The sequence below is a fragment of the Gouania willdenowi genome, chromosome 4 (assembly GCF_900634775.1).
Source record: "Gouania willdenowi chromosome 4, fGouWil2.1, whole genome shotgun sequence".
Taxonomy (NCBI): domain Eukaryota; kingdom Metazoa; phylum Chordata; class Actinopteri; order Blenniiformes; family Gobiesocidae; genus Gouania; species Gouania willdenowi.
Window position 1 is genome coordinate 12971436 of NC_041047.1, and position 17019 is coordinate 12988454.

The 17019-nt window shown below is 37.5% G+C and overlaps 2 protein-coding genes across 4 annotated transcripts in view; one reads left to right on the forward strand and one right to left on the reverse strand.

The window, feature by feature from the left end:
- Positions 1-1964: 1964 nt before the first annotated feature.
- The window catches only part of crtc1b (CREB regulated transcription coactivator 1b), a 39902-nt gene continuing 24847 nt past the window's right edge, over positions 1965-17019 (reverse strand). For all 3 annotated transcript variants that reach the window (XM_028443460.1, XM_028443458.1, XM_028443463.1), the window contains one exon: positions 1965-2266. In XM_028443460.1, coding sequence (XP_028299261.1) covers positions 1980-2266 — 287 coding nt within the window. In that variant the 3' untranslated portion in view covers positions 1965-1979. The remainder of the gene's footprint in view (positions 2267-17019) is intronic.
- On the forward strand, positions 2080-15742 carry comp (cartilage oligomeric matrix protein). Its single transcript, XM_028443457.1, has 19 exons — positions 2080-2303; positions 5998-6071; positions 6162-6213; positions 6301-6449; positions 7122-7259; positions 7582-7659; positions 8740-8892; positions 9722-9826; positions 10550-10657; positions 10750-10909; positions 11038-11156; positions 11320-11372; positions 12246-12439; positions 12529-12707; positions 12790-12838; positions 12991-13187; positions 13273-13445; positions 14373-14512; positions 15422-15742. The coding sequence occupies exons 1-19, from the start codon at positions 2237-2239 to the stop codon at positions 15478-15480; spliced, it is 2247 nt and encodes a 748-aa protein (XP_028299258.1). The 5' UTR covers positions 2080-2236; the 3' UTR covers positions 15481-15742.

A 17019-nucleotide genomic window follows, 5' to 3' on the forward strand; every position in this document is an offset into this window, starting at 1 on the left:
ACTGCAGAACCTTGAGAAAAACCCTCACAAACAAAACAAAGCAGAAATGATGTGTTCTCTTTCTCACACACACACAAACCTACACAAAGTTGGTTTTTCCATCAGAGCCCACAGGGAGACTTCCCTCCTCCTTTGAGCAAGGCAGCGTCCCATAAACAGAGGGTGAGAGTCTGTTCTGAACCAAAACACTAAAACCATCAGTGCAGAGAAGTAACATCTGCTGATCTCATCACAGACAGCACAGAGACAAACACAGAGCTAATGCTGTTGAGTCAAAACATTTGGTGTAAAAACTGAAGAGTTCTGTGGAATCGGCCTAATATTGCCAAATATACGGTAATTAATAGAAGTTTTGAAGGAAAATATATATTTACCTGTTTGTGATGATGCTCCTGTATTAAAAGAGGAACCTTATGAAGCCATGAGAGCAAAATACTAACACCGCAATAACACTATTTCTTATGGGAATGGTTTAAGCATGGAAGATGACCCTGTTTGATCTGATGTAGGCATTATCATTCTGACTAGATGTTCTATACCAGTGATGGGCAACCACATGGAGCTCTTGGTCTGATTTTGGTACCACTGCTTAACAAGCACACAGAGTATTTTAAAAAACAAACAAGAGGACAGAAAAAAACACACAAAATGAGAACAAAGACACAAAAAGGACTCCAGATACAGTATACAAACCTCTACCAACCTAAGCAAAGCGCCAAATCTCCTCTTTGCCAGATATTCACAGTGATCTGGGTCAGTGATCGTGATCGTGGCACCATGATCATTCCCACTTTAAAGGCTTGTAAGAAATGTAAAGTCCCATTAATAACGATACAGTAGGTCCAAATGTATGGGCACCCTCATTTTCTGTAAATTCGCGATGAAATGCGCAATTCTGATTCGACTCAGATGAAACTCTGTGGGGTAATTAAGGATCCAACCCAACATAACTGAGTCAAATTTAATAAACATTGGTTAATTACGAACCGAGATATGAATTTTTGAAACTTTACCAATGATGAGAGATTTTCAGTGTTTTAAACTGATGCAGAATCAGTATGTAGAATATGTTCCAGATTTCCTCCAAGATTTATTAGATTCCTCCACGGTGTCTATCTTTGGTTCATCATTACTCATTATCCTGCTAGGCAAACCAAAAATAAATAAAGGCAGGTAAAAATTACATCCAAGGCAGAGGTATAAAACCAAATCCAAACAAAAATAGCAAAGTGCACAAAAAGACAGAAAAACAGACAGAAAACCCCTTTGTTCTTTACTGTATTAACGTTCACATTGGTCATTATTCTAAATCAGAGGTAGGCAACACAAAAAAAATAAAATGTGTGTATTTGATCGGAGGGCCACATGATCAACATTCATGTCAGCATTTAGAATAATGACCAATCTGAGCATTGCTACAGTAAAGAACAAAGAGTTTTTGTTGTTATTTTGTGTGTTTTTCTGTCATTCTGTCTATGATTGTTGTTGTCTTGTTCGTTGTGAGGCATTTTGTGCATTTCTGTATTCCTTTTGTGAAATTTTCCTGTCAAATACAGTATATGTTTTTTTGGAGTCATATTGTGTTTCTGCCATTTTGTGTGGATTTTTGTTGTCGTTTTGCTTGTTTGTTAGTACTATGGGTTTGCGGAGTCACTTTGTGTGTTTTTCTTGTCTTTTTGTGTTCTTTTGTTGTCATTTTCTGTAATTTTGTACATTTGTCTGAGTAATTTTGTGTATTACTGTTGTTGTTTTGTGTGTTTTTGGAGTATTTTCTGTGTTTTTCCCTTGTCTTTTACTGTATTATCCTGCAAACTTGTAATGCTTTGTAGTTTTTTTAATGTACTCTTGCTTGTTTTGTGTATTTTTCTGTCATTTTGTACATTTACTTTGAGGGCCGCATAAAATTAGACCAAGGGCCACTGGTGGCCCCCGTGCCTCCACTTGCCTATGCTTGTTCATCCAAACTACTGTAAATAATTCTAAAAGCAAAGATCTGAAGGCGTTTTGACACTTGTTATGAGTGTTGATATGTGATATGTTCTTCTCCTAACGCTCTGTTTCAGATGGAGAGCGGGAAGAGAAGGAGGTGACGCAGGGACGTATAAAAACCGAGGCAGGGGAGGAAACCCGAAAGCTGTGTTTGTGGACGTGAGCGTGTGGGGAGCCCCATTCTGAGGCTGAAGGCTGCAGAAGCTGTAGCTCAACTTCTTCTTTCCTCTGCAGAGAAGAGCCAACCATGCTGTGGCTGCTGGGGCTGAGCTGTGCACTGTGGATGGGAGCACACACTGCATCAGGACAGAGAGGTCAGAGAAATCCATCTGATTAGTGAGATTAGTGACAGTACTACAGCAGATTTCATGTTTCACTGATGTGATGGCAAGAACAACAAAGGAAAAACAGATAAAAACATGGATTAGAAGCAGTTTGTGGTTGTGCAGCACTGAAAAAATACTTAGTTTGGATTGTTGCTGGCTGTTTTCAGTCTTTAAAGGCTGTGGTTTAGTTACTTTGATAAATTGCCACAAACTAAATTACTTGTGATAATACCAAAGGCTCTCAAAGACAGGTTTTCATCGGAGGTGAGAGTGATTTATCTCCTACATCTTCTTTTGCTGCTGTGAAATTCATTCAGTGAACAGAGTTGCTACTAATGAGAAGAACACATTTCCTGTGCTTCATGTTCAGGAGGGATCTGGCCCTTTAACGGCTCCTCTGGGGCCGACTGTATAGCACAGCCCTGGTTGAGGTGCAGCTGAAAAGCGGGTCACCTTTTCTGGGTCATGTCTGAGGGTCAATTAGTACAAACAGTAGACTACACTACCATCAGGAACTCCTGAAGGAGAGTAAGAAAACCTAAGACCTCCCAGATCTTATAACATACTACATCTGTAGTCTTTGATTTTTGACTGAACTCAAGGCTTTTTAAATGACTAATGACTAATGGACGTGTGTCTAAATCAGTGGTTACCGACCTTTATTGGGTCATGACCCCATTTTGATAGCACACATTTCTTTCCCTCGAGAACTAACTTTTGATAATGTTTGTTAAAAATGCAGAGTAGGCCAAGATTAGTGAACATGTGACCAGATGTGCCAGCTGAGATATTTTTATACAGCATTTTATTTGAACTAGATTTATATTTCAGAAAGTGAAAGTATGGAATGCAGCTTTTTAAGATTGTTTGTGGTGTTATAATTTCAGAATTAATAGTTAAAATGTATTTTTAATCTTCTTTCTACTACTAGACATTTCAGGCGACCCCACATGGGATCACGACCCCAAGGTTGAAAACCAGTGGTCTAAATCAAGGCCTGTGGTCCATTTTTGACCCATCATGGCATCTACAGTACATAAGTTTTGCCCTTTCTTGCTTTGAAAGAGAAAGTTCCAAGGAAAACAGGAAATATAAAGTAAAACACTGTGTAGAAATGTTTCAGATGTTTGAACATGAATTCTATTCATTATTTCCTTCAGAAAATTGTTTGGATTAATATTGGATTGGTCCATTTGGTATCAAACTGAGTTGAATGTTTCCCATGAGATAAAAATTAGTCTGACACTTCAGGAAAAATGTTTTTAATGTAACTTTCACTTTCAGAAAAATCATCCCGTGGGCCAAATTGGAGCCTCCTATATTTATTTTTCTACAATGACAGGTTTTTTCTTTCCCCCGATGTGCACATTTCCATCTTAGGTTGAAGAAGAGATTTTGGCCGAAAGAATAAAAAAAAAAAAAACAACCACATACTTACCACTAAACTATTACTAAGAAAAGACCACAAACCTGAGGAGAATAACAAGACAGAGAGAGAAACAATGCGTTTCCTCGCCAAAAAACTGAAAAAAGGGAAATTTTCCCACCACTAATATATAAATAAAACTTGGTCATTTGATTTACCAGGTTATGGTTAGGGCTAGGCTCAATAAATATAATATTTTAGTATATTTTAGGGGTGGGCAATTGCTCCTTTTATTTGGTAAATGTCCTACAATCGCCAATAGCTCCCTCTGTCTTTAATATCAATGTCATAATACAATGTCTACACACCATTCACCTTCAACATTGAGTTTTAAATACTTCTATGCAGGCAGGGTTAGCTTTAGGTCATTCAGTTCCCTAGGCAAGAGTAGACTTTGACACGCCCCCCATGAATGAATAAAAATAATGTTTTTTTTTTTTTCAAGTCTATACACAGTGTGTACATATTATTTATTCTAAATATCGAGACAAAACAATGCAATTCTGCAACGCAAAAAAAAAAACAAAAAAACAACCTATTTAAAGAATTCGAATAATACACTATAATACAATATAACACCTACAGGTATAGTGCAAATGTCTCGAGGAAACAATAACAAAAATGGTGCAAAATCCAAAAGAAATTCAAAACAGTGCAATCAAAAGCTCAAGTAAAATACAAAAGTTGCAGTACAAGGACATTTCTACTTTTTGTTTGGTTTTACTAGTCAGTAACACAAATCTTAAAACCAAAGACCACAATGTGCAAACAACACAATAGAATTATACAGAATAAAACAAGAATTAAAATAAAATAAGTATAAAAATGTGGAGGTATAGTTAGATTTTTAATAATAATATTCAATTAAGCGAGAGCATATAGAGTGATTGTAAAATGTGTGTTTCATGTTTATTATATCTTTTTAAATTATCATTAAAAAAAAAAAATAAAAAAAAATAGGGGAGTTAAGATTGGCGCCCCAGCAGGAGATGACACCGTAGGCGGCCGCCTGTGTTGCCTGTCGAAAAGACCGACCCTGTATGGAGGAATTCCTGTTTTTATCTTTTTGCCGGGGTCCCGATCTGATGTTGTACCAGTAGACCCTCTTTAAGACCATGTCAGTTACTCCAGTACTGTAAAGCTGGGTAATAAATGTATGGAAGAGGATCATCTTTATTGAAAATCCAGATCATATCAAAGCAGGAGCGATACACCGCAGAAGCTCAGTGACACTCCCTCGGTTTGGTCCTTGTAAGTACAGGAGCTTTAAAAAAAAAAAAAAAAAACATAGTGTTTGAGTACAAACCTGGAAAGTCCATTTAGCCGCTGCAATCCAAACATGTCTGACTCCAACAAATGACTGGTCCATCGGACAAATGAGGCTCGTGGTGACGAAGGAATATCAAATATTGAACTTTAGTATCAGACAGATGGAAGATGTCAAACAGGACCTCCGACAGGTCCTTATTTACTCTACAGACAGTCTAAAATCTAAGAGGTTTGACCAGAGCTGCTTCCGTGGTAGAATGATGAGGTGCACAGAAGTCTGTGGTAACCAAACTGACCTGCACAGTCATTTCTTTGATTTATCATATAGAAGCACTGAAGGAGTGCAGTGAGGATTAACATGTTCATACAACGTCTGCAAAAATAACCCTTAAAAGATACAAAATGACTCATAGATTCTGCTTTCAGAGCAAATACTGATCTTACTAAGTGAAAGTTTATTTTTCTGTTTAACTTGATAGTTTTGGTATAGTGGCCGTAGTAACTTGTTAGTCTGCAATAAATGAATCCATTAATTAGATCCATTCAGACTGATATTAGGGTGGAATGAGAACACATTCAGTCTAAAAATCTGCTGCTTGTAAAGTGGCGCATGCTAAACTAAACAAACAAACCAAGTTTAAAAAGCATATGTGAATTTTTCATGTTACTTTTGACCAGATTTACAGCAATATTTGTGATATTTACTTTTCTCGTAAAAATGTAATGTCACTGTTAAATCTAAATCTAAATGTTAAATCTAAATCTAAATGTTAAATCTAAATCTAAATGTTAAATCTAAATCTAAATGTAATATTTAGATTTAATATTTAATAAAAAGTTGTTGTTTATTTTAACTTTATAATCGGTGCCCTATACCAGTTTGTGTTTGTAAGGACAATTGTTTCTTCAGGTGCTGCTTCTGAAATGATCAAATTCAGCTTAAGTTGGGTGCTTTGTCTTTTTTTTTTTTTTTTGTTTTAAACCTAGATGGGGAAATCATCAGTCAAATTAAAATGACAAACCTTGCCTTGGCAGAGATTAAAGAGCTTCTGAAACAACAGGTACACATCACTCTTAAAACACACGAATGAAACAGTTTACTATAATTTTTGCTTTGTTGTTTCTGACCAGTTTTTTTCATCTGTTTTCAGATCAAAGAAATAGTATTCCTGAAGAACACAGTGATGGAGTGTGAAGCCTGTGGTGTGTTTTATTAAGTCTTTTTACAGAGTGGGTTGTTGGCTTCGTTCATGTCAATAACAAATGTTGAAACGTCACGTCTCTTCTCAGGAATGGGAGGGACGCAGCCTCGTCCCTTGTGCGTGCCCAACCCCTGTCACCCTGGGGTCAAATGTATGGAAACCTCTCAGGGTATAAAGTGTGGAGCCTGTCCTGATGGGACGGTAGGAAACGGCACCTACTGCACGGACGTGGATGAGGTACATAGAAATCTATTATTGGCTTCATTATCAACAGATCGATTCAGTGAAGCGTGTATGGGGCGCCGATTGTAAAGGTGCGCATAGATAAACAGCTACTTTTTCCAACAATTAGCAAAAAATCATAATTAAAAAACACATGTCAATTCTTTTTAATTTACTTTTGTTCAGATATACAGCAATATTTGTGAAATTTGTGATATTTTTTTCTTGTAAAAATATGTCATGTTCAATCTAAATGTTAAATGTTGAATCTAAATCTAGATGTTAAATGTAAATCTTCAATTTTAAATCTAAATGTTAAATCTAAATCTAAATGTTCAATGTTAAAACTAAATGTCACGGGTGAAACTAAATATTTAGCTAATATGCAAATTCATCGTTTAGATTTAGCATTTAGGATCTAGATTTATATTTAACATTTGTATTTAGATTTAACATTGACATATTTTCACAAATATTGCTGTAAATCAGGTAAAAAAAAAAAAACAAGACGTGTTTTGTAAACGTGGTTTGTTGCTAAATGTTGCTGTTTATTTTAGCATGCACAACTTTATAGTTGGTGCCCCATAAGAGTCAGATGTGTTAGATTTAATGGTGTGTGTGTATATGTATGTGTGTGTGTATGTGTGTGTGTGTGTGTGTGTGTGTGTGTGTGTGTCTTGTCTGTAGTGCACGGTGATGCCCTGTCACATGGGCGTACGTTGCATTAACACCTCTCCAGGTTTTCGCTGTGGTTCTTGCCCTGCTGGCTTCTCTGGCCCTCAGGTCCAGGGTGTGGGACTTGCCTACGCCAAAGCCAACAAACAGGTTCAACATTCTTTAAATGTTTTCCTGAATGTAAAATGTATTGAAAACATTTCTTGAAAGCTCTCCAGATGTTGCCTAATCTTAAATTGAACTAATGAGAAACTCAATCCAACTTGTATCCAGATATCATAATACAGACTGGTATTTTCTCAGTGCTTCCAGCCAATAATCATCTCCAACACCTACACTCTGGCTTTGGTACTGACATTATGTCGGACAAAAGCCAAAAACTGCTCAGTCTTCCAAACCAAACGTCATTAGCTGTGTCTGCTAATGTGGATTAAGTACTCAGAGATTCCCTCCATCTGTTCGTTCATTCCAGGTGTGCAGAGACATCAATGAGTGTGAAGGTCCTAATGGAGGAGGCTGTGTGGAGAACTCGGTCTGCATGAACACCCCTGTGAGTTCATTGTGATTTAAGAGTCAAACTGTGTCCTTCTCTAAGATCTTCCTTCAACCCTCTTTATCAACCAGTCTGCAATCTAAACTAAAGAAAATATCCATTCCATCACAAGTTTAAACACAGAGTGAAACTGGATATGAAAACATTTTATTCCAATTTTTTTTTTTTTTTTTAGATATTTACGGTAATAATAAACAAGAATGTGTAATGTAGGGTCATGCTAGAGAATGAAATGTTCCCTTTTCTAAATTGTCTGTTATTTTGTATATAAAAAAAATATAAAATCTGTGCATCTTGGTAACACAATGTAATACAACATACTATAAATAATTCAGGAAGCTCAGATTTTTCTATCATTTACCTAAATACACAAACCTATTGCTTGGATAAAATTGCATTCCGTTAAAAAGTAAATTTAAAGATTAGAAGAACACTTAGTTGTATATTATTTAAATTATGTTTTGTGATTATTTCTTTTGAGTCTATTTTTATTTATGATTTCATTGATATTCGTTTTTAGGTAAATGTTTTGTTTCTTTTCTTGTTTTATTATTTTTTTAAAAAAAAGAAGAAAAAAAGAAGAAGAAATAACTTGCCTAGAGCGCCAAATTGCTTAGTGCCGGCACTACTCTACTAAGTTCTCCCGTTCTTGTCTCCCATGTTATTTGTTACTGTTCTTCCATGTTCTCTTTAGACAGAATGATACTGAAATTTGTGTAAAGCACTTTGTGGTTTTTTACCTGTGAAAAGCGCTCTATAAATAAAGATTACTTACTTACTTACGCTATAAAATGTGCCGTACTGAACCTATAGCCTTCGTCATTTCACATATTGTTTTTGAAAGAAAGAAATGAGTTCAATGCTCAGTTAAATGTTCCCTACACATCCTCCCAAGTGTTTATTTCCCTTGTACACTGTGATGAAGACAAAGACTCCCAAAGAGAAGATATTTTTCAAACCCAGACTGGGTACTTTCTTTCCTCAGTAGAAACACATGCATGTTAAATCAAAGTCTCTGATTGTAAGATAGACCTTTTTTGGATTCTTGAAATCTTTTGGATTGCTTCTTGTCCTCAGGGCTCGTACAGGTGTGGTCCCTGTAAACCAGGATACGTGGGGGATCAGCGGAGAGGCTGTAAGCCTGAAAGAGCCTGTGGGAATGGCCAACCCAACCCTTGCCATGCCAGCGCCCAGTGCATTGTCCATCGTGAAGGAAACATTGAGTGTCAGGTAAAGTCGTTGGCTCTTTAACTATAAACTCAAACATCTGATCTCTATCTGTGAAATAATTTCCGGGGCCCATTAGCTCACTTGGCACCTCAGCTGCTGTTTAAAACAAGTTCGGGTGAACTACGGCCGGGCTCGCGGAACTTCCGCGCCAAATAGCACGAACCACGTTCCCGAGAATTCAGTCAAATGACTCGGTTCCACAAAATATCTCTCAATTGTGCAACGTAAAAACGTAATGTATGTTGAATTGCCTTTGAAATGATATATCACACTACTATGTTCCCATAAATTTGGAAATTACCAGCTATGGGCAGTGGGCCCCCAGGCCCCATTTAAATAAAAGGACTTTGAGATTCTCATCATATTCATTCATAGAGTATTCATACCAACCTGTATTCCAATCTAACGAGAACTAATGGAGGAGGAGTAATTTGAAAAATAAAGCCCCCGGGGATCCCCTGGTGACCCCGTGATACGTACGGGGTAATGTGCCCCATTTATATATTGGTGTGTGCCAATGATTCGGTACCACCAAACATCGTATTATTTGATCGCAAATAAATAAGAAATCGACTTTTTTCTCTTTCTTTTGGGGCCCCCATCGGCCCCAAATCAAAAATCGGAGCGTCAATGCGTACACATCCATAAATTATACCTACCAAATTTCAGCCCGATCCGTTTACGAATAACAGAGGAGTAGTGATTTTAACCAGTGTACACAACAACAAGAACAACAAGAACAAGAACAACAAAGTGAGTGGCGTATTGAGTCCGGTAGCCCAGGCTAATAATAACTAAATCACTGCTAAACAATTTTCCATCCTGGCAGTGTGGTATTGGATGGGCTGGAAATGGCTACCTCTGCGGTACGGACACGGACATCGATGGATTTCCCGATGAGAGACAAAAGTGTCTTGAGAGAAACTGCAACAAGGTGAGCCTATAGTTCAGAACAGTGAAATGTCTCCAAGAGTTTTCAATGGGGATTGAGCCAGAGTAGGTTTTAAACCATCTGTTTCCAAAGCTGCTTTGGTTGCTTGGCAATGTTGCCTCAAAGTCAGAAGGTTGTTCGGATGCAGAACTTCAGAAGTTTAAGACTCAAGTACAAAGATATGATACATGATTGATGATAATGATACATACTGAGATTGAGAAAATGGTCAGAATTTCAGTCAAAAAAAGAAATAGAGCCAAAAACCAACCAAAAGAAACTGAACAAGACTTTATGATGTGAGGACTAGATCTAAAAAAGACAAACTCCCAAACGTCTGTTTTGTCCATCAATGTAAGTAAGTAAGTAGGTAAGTAAGCAAGTTAGTAAGTAAGTAATGTTTACTTACTTAACATATTGGAATGCTTAATGTATTTAGCATTCCCATATGTTATTTTCTGGTCTCTTTTTTGAAGTATGTGAAGTATTTTTCCAGCTTTTCAATTGGAATAAGAGGAAAGCTTTTGCATTTAGAAGGTGAAGTCAGTGGACTTGTTTAAAGGAGGTTGTTACGTTGATGCAAATCATTGAGAATTTTCTACACCAGCGTGGGCTTAATTTTCCTGTTTAAGGAAAGTTGTTGCATTTGATTAAGATTTGAGGTTTCACCTCTAATATCTAAACCTTTTTCATGCCTCCTTCACAACAAGTGCCCTCCTCTTACAGGACAATTGTGTCACTGTTCCAAACTCTGGTCAAGAGGACGCTGATGGGGACGGGATCGGAGACGCCTGTGATGATGATGCAGATGGAGATGGGATCCCCAACACACAAGTGTGTGCATAAATGACAGAAAGATAAGCAAATGCGTACACATGTATCAGCACGCCAGTGTGCACATTGGGATCAAAGCATGCTCTCTGCAGGATAACTGTGTGCTGGTACCCAACGTGGACCAGAGGAACATCGATGAGGATGACTTTGGGGATGCCTGTGATAACTGTCGTGCCGTCAAAAACAATGACCAGAAAGACACAGATGTGGACCGATATGGAGATGAGTGTGATGAAGACATCGATGGTGATGGTAAGACTACATTTCCAAGTCCTTGTCAGCTTTTCACTTTTTTCAGGTTTATTGTGGTTTTCAAAAAACTTGTGAGGTGTGTCAAATATTTAATCAGCTTTGGGCTTTATGGCCATGATTGTCCGCAGGAATCCCAAACCATCTGGACAACTGCAAAAGGGTTCCCAATGTTGATCAGATAGACCGAGATGGGGACAAAGTGGGAGATGCATGCGACAGCTGTCCTTATGTTCCCAACCCTGACCAGGTGAGACTATTTTCTCTCTTATTGTTGGATTGTTTAAGCCTATAGTTCTAAAGCATTAAAACTTTTCACGCCTATCTTTTTTTTTTTTAAATATATATATCAGAATATCCTTAGAAGTATTACTTTTTTACCCTAATGTTAACAACACGTGTCTGTTCCTCAGTTGGATGTGGACAATGATTTGATTGGAGACCCCTGTGACACCAACAAGGATAGGTAGGAATTAGTGTCGTACTCAAGACCACACTATCCAAGACCAAGACTTGCCCAACACCAGAATGCACCGAGACCAAGACAAGACATACGTGTGAAAGTCGTGACTGAGTCAAGACCATGAAAATCCATTTTAAAAACCATGACAAAGTTGAACAGTTAAGAGCATTCTCTAATTAATTTTAGTTTTCTTTCAAACACATTTGATGGTAAAAAAAAGGTGTCTGCAAATCTTTCAAAGCGCAACATGCAACAGTCTAACTAAATTCTTGTATTTAAAAACCACTGATAAGTCCAGAATGATTTTAAATATCTGAAAATTAGATGTTTATTTGTCAGGTGAATGAGCTCTAAAGTAGGTGTTCAGAGGTATTTCTGCCTACAAATAAGAAGGACTCACGTCTGAGTTTTTGCAGGTGTCTGACACATGAGGCACTGGAAAAGATTTTTAGGAGAGAGAACAATCAGTGAGTCAACGCTAAATGTTTGAAGTCCAATTACAACATGAATGAATCAGGAACAGTTCCAAGTGCTTCTCCTTATCATCACATTAATGATGTTGAAGAATAGCAAATCAGTGCTGGTCTCAACAAAAAAATAAAAAAAAATCATGTAAAAAAGCTCTTGAGTCCAAGACCAGGACCCAGACCAAAATCATCTAAATGCGGTCTCAAGAACAAGACCAGTCTTGAGCACTAAAACACTAGCAGTCATTGGTGTTTGTTCAGTGTTTACAGTAGTTGTATGACAAAAACAGCAGATGTTATAACTTATATAAAGTCCAGAGAAATAAAGTAATTTCTGCTGTCACTTTAATTACATGTAACATACATTAGTTTCAGGGCATTCTAAATGAAAATCTAACTGTTCCATCAGCGACGGTGACGGTCACCAAGACTCTAGGGACAACTGTCCAGCAGTCATCAACAGCTCTCAGCTGGACACAGACAAAGACGGAATAGGTGACGAATGCGATGATGATGATGATAATGATAGCATCCCAGACCTTCTACCTCCTGGTCCTGATAACTGCCGGCTGATTCCCAACCCTCTGCAGGAAGACTTAAATGGTAACATCTTTGAAGTTGTTTTGTCCAAAAATATTTATTTGTGTTAACATTGTCTTCATAAGTCACCAATCTCCTTGTTTACCTTCCAGGTGATGGTGTTGGTGACGTGTGCGAGATGGATTTTGACAACGACACCATCATAGACCATGTTGACGTTTGCCCTGAGAACGCTATGGTAACTCTCACTGATTTCAGGGAGTACCAGACGGTTGTTTTAGATCCAGAGGGAGATGCACAGATTGATCCAAACTGGGTGGTGCTAAACCAGGTGAAGCTAATGTTTATGGTTCCGTTTTAAGGAAATGAAATCCAATGTCCATGAAATTTACTGCTCTGCTCTGTTGGTGCAGGGAAGAGAGATTGTCCAGACAATGAACAGTGATCCAGGATTGGCTGTTGGTAAGAATTGTAGCGTTGTGTCTGATCTCTGAAATAGATTTGAAAACAAAAAAAAAATAAAAAAAATATATATATATATATATATATATATATATACAGTAAATATATATTTTTAAAACACTAGTGTCTGTCTTTATTGTTTTATCTGTCAGGTTACACTGCTTTCAGTGGCGTGGATTTTGAAGGGACGTTCCATGTTAATACTGTAACAGATGACGATTATGCCGGTTTTATCTTCGGCTACCAGGACAGCTCTAGTTTCTATGTGGTGATGTGGAAGCAGGTTGAACAGATCTACTGGCAAGCAAATCCTTTCAGAGCCGTGGCTGAGCCTGGCATCCAACTAAAGGTTTGTTAATCCTTCAAAACATTTACGATGCGACAGATCACAAAATGATTCCTGGCACTTCCTTTTCATTGTTGTGTTCATACAGGCAGTAAAGTCCAACACTGGACCAGGTGAAAACCTGAGGAACGCTTTATGGCACACTGGTGACACGAATGACCAGGTGAAACTGCTGTGGAAGGATTCTCGCAACGTTGGCTGGAAGGACAAGACCTCATACCGATGGTTCCTCCAGCACAGGCCTGCCGATGGCTACATCAGGTACTACCTGATTGCACAAACTTCAATGAGTTGCTTTTACTATGTAGCAAGGAATGTAAGGACAAAGGTCAATATGTATTGATACCTCTATCTCTCAGGGCCTGTACTACAAAGCTAGATAAGTGATGCCTGGATTTATCTCCGTTTGCGGGCTTCACGTATACAAATATTCTCAGAGAGACATAAAACTCACTAAATTAAGCGAGTTGACTTCAGACCAGCTACGTGCGCGTTCTTGTGACATGGGTGGAGATACGGACGGATCATTAATTTATCTGACTAGAACATTCACCCACGAATAGGGAATGTGAGCTAGGTTTAGGACCGTCGTGAGACAGGTTAGTTTTACCCAACTGATGAAGTGTTGTTGCAATAGTAATCCTCATCCATTCATTCATTCATTCATACAGCTGACAGTAGATCAGTCCATCCATTCATCCATCTATCCATCCATTTTCAGACCTGCTTGTTCCTGTTTTTCAGTGTCACGGGGTAGATCAGTCCATCAGATATAATTATACCTTTGCTAAAGGATGTCATCTGTAAATGAAAGGATTGCATTTATCTATTAACAAAATTTCTTTCCTAAACGCAGCTGTCAGATCTACGCACCAACCAGGATCTTCTAACAATGGGCAGGTCATTTTCCAAGAAAACCAATTTGTCAGGAGGCGGGACTTTTGTACTTGCTCAAATCTTATCCACTTCATAACCTGGTCCCGACCCAGTTAGGTGTTCAGCTTAAGTTACCACAGTGATTTAGCCCTGTAAGAAGTTAGCCAAAGCACGATAAGAGAATAGCTAGATTCATAGTACAGGCCCCTAGAGGTATACATCTATACCATTATTGCTCGGGGAATAATCATTGTTTTTTTCTTTCAAAAAACAGCTGAAATACTGAGTGTTCTGTTTCCTGTTGGTGCACAGAGTTCGTTTCTACGAGAGTCAACAGATGGTGGCAGACACAGGCGTAATTATAGACGCCACAATGCGAGGAGGACGACTCGGCGTCTTCTGCTTTTCGCAGGAGAACATCATTTGGGCTAACCTGCGTTATCGCTGCAATGGTAAGAGGCTTTACCTTCCACCTTCTGTATATGAGACATAATATAGGCAACAGCATTTTAGAATACAGACTCCCAAAAAATGTCCTTATGGGAACCCACTCACATCCTCAAGTCATCATGTTAGGAATCTGACAAAATACTTAAGACATTCCTCAAGGATTTTCCTATACTGATGTGATAGCCTATCTAGCTGACTTACTACCTTGAGATCTTTGTGATGTTCTAGAATTTAGCTTGGTTTTAGAGGATTTAGGATTTAAGACAAAGCTGGAAATAGTCCACAGAGGACGGGTTCAATGTGGTCAAGGCTGAACAATATCCTGTTCTTCTTTCGGATCACCTTTCCTTCTAAAGTTCAACATTGATAATCAGGTCCTCAAATATGTAACACTTCTGCTGCCTTTGTGTGGTTTTGTGTTCAGGAGTTGACCAATTGTATATAGTGGATCAGTTAATTTCAAACAAACTTGTGACATTTTGTGTTGTAAAATGTGCAACTCTTTAGTTAAAGCATCCTAAACCGTAGAAAACACAAGACCTTAATGTGGTATCTAAATGCTGTTTGTGTGTGAGAGAGCTTTATTTTGAAGCTGCATTTAGGTGTTAATACTTAAGTTTAAATCAGGAATACAGCTTTTAGTTGCAAAATAAATTGATTAGCCTATCTTGACAGGCGACACAGTGATGTGAGACAGAAAGTGGGTGTCTACTCTAAAATAACTGAGAGGACTTTTAATGCTATCCATCCATCCAACCATTTTCTGAACTGTTTGCTCTTCTTTTCACGACTTTCAATGGATTTTCATCTTTTTAATGAGAGATTTTTACACGATCTGACACAAAAATGCTACGAATAATCATTTTGTGCACATTGTGAAGTAACTTTCTATGTGTTCTTTATTGTATCAGACACTCTCCCTGAGGACTTTGACACCTACAGAGCTCAACAAGTCCAGCTGGCGGTCTGATAACAACAAACAAAACACCCACAATTTTTAGTTTTTGTAAACACACTGAGCCAAGAGAGAAAAATCTAAATCTCTACTAAAGGGATGAAAATGAATCGTATGAAGAAGAAACTGAGACTCTTCAGCGAGGAGTGATTATGGGACCTGATAACATGAAAAGTTTTTGTCTCATCTTAAAAATACACATTATTACTATTGTAAAATATATATCCATGTGCTAGTTTCTGATATTATTTGAAATAAAGGTGGATTTTAGTTAAGAGTGGTAGTTGAAGCACCAGACGTGACGGGTTTTCAAACTTAAAAGCTTTTAGTGGAAATCAACATTCTGAACATTTCACAAGCATGCACATATCCAAAATAATCTTTTGAATTTGCATTTGGAAATACAGGTTACAAAATAGAAACAATAGCAAAGACAATATACAACAGGGTCGTAACATCATGCACGTCCACAGCAACGCGCCGTGAAGTCGTCACATGACACTGAACAGGTATTTCATCTGAAGATCAGCTTCTTTCTGCACATCGAGGCTGTGCTGTGAGAAATCCTTCCTTTCTCGACATTCAATTCAAACATTTCTTTAATTGTAGAAACAAAGAGTCACATAAGGAAATCCACAGGGCAACGAATAAATAACTAGAGATTTTTTTTTACTACGACTTGCAGGACAACAGTGATATAATGCTATTCTCACTATAAGCTTCAAGTGCAACGTAAACTGTGTTATTTCCAAAAACGTACTTGTTTCAGTGAGTTATTTAGAAAAGCCTGTATTTGTATTTATATTTTTAAAGGGACATCTTAGCCAAACCGCAAACAGAAACCATCAAACAGCACAGGTCAGGCAACATCTGAGCATCTTAATCTGAGACCGAGGACAAATGAATAAACACACAAACTGCAGTTTGGGATTTCTTTGATCATCTTTTCATTCTGAGATAAAACTTTGCTCCTGTTCATTGTAGTAGAACATAAAGCTCAATGTGAAATGCAGCAAGAAAATGAGCGATGCCTGAAACTGAAACAAACCAGAAAAAAAAATAAAAGTAAATTTTTAACAAAATAAAGATGACGTACTGATCTCTATTTTGAAAAATAACCACCAGCTTCTGTTTTTTTCCTCACTCAGTTTTATACTTTAAAATCTGGTGAGATATGTCAAGGCTTAATTTAAAAAATAAAATAAAATGAGATTTGTTAAATCTTAAATATAGTTTGCATTTGATAAGAATGCTCTGTAAAGTTAATTATTCAATTAAAAAACAATTGATAAACTTGATCACAAAAGGACTTTTTTAACGGTAGAAAATACAATAAACGTGGTCATAATCTTCAATCATCATTCATAACTTAAAGAACTAAATAATAAAAATATTCCAACTAGTGCAAACGAGCTTGTGTAAAATAAAAAGACTAATTGTTAGTTAAGGAAATAAAAAAAAAAATACATTGTTAAATAAAAGTAAAGTTTTAAACTTGGACAGTCCAAACCTGGAGTAAGGTTATAAACATTGAATACATAATCTCTGATAAAG

Bases quoted from the DNA above. Each gene is read 5' to 3' on its own strand.
- comp (XM_028443457.1), top strand. From the start codon at position 2,237: ATGCTGTGGCTGCTGGGGCTGAGCTGTGCACTGTGGATGGGAGCACAC. The intron at 12,440-12,528 runs GTAACATCTTTG...TTTACCTTCCAG, and splicing joins TCTGCAGGAAGACTTAAATG to GTGATGGTGTTGGTGACGTG. The intron at 13,446-14,372 runs GTACTACCTGAT...GTTGGTGCACAG, and splicing joins CCTGCCGATGGCTACATCAG to AGTTCGTTTCTACGAGAGTC.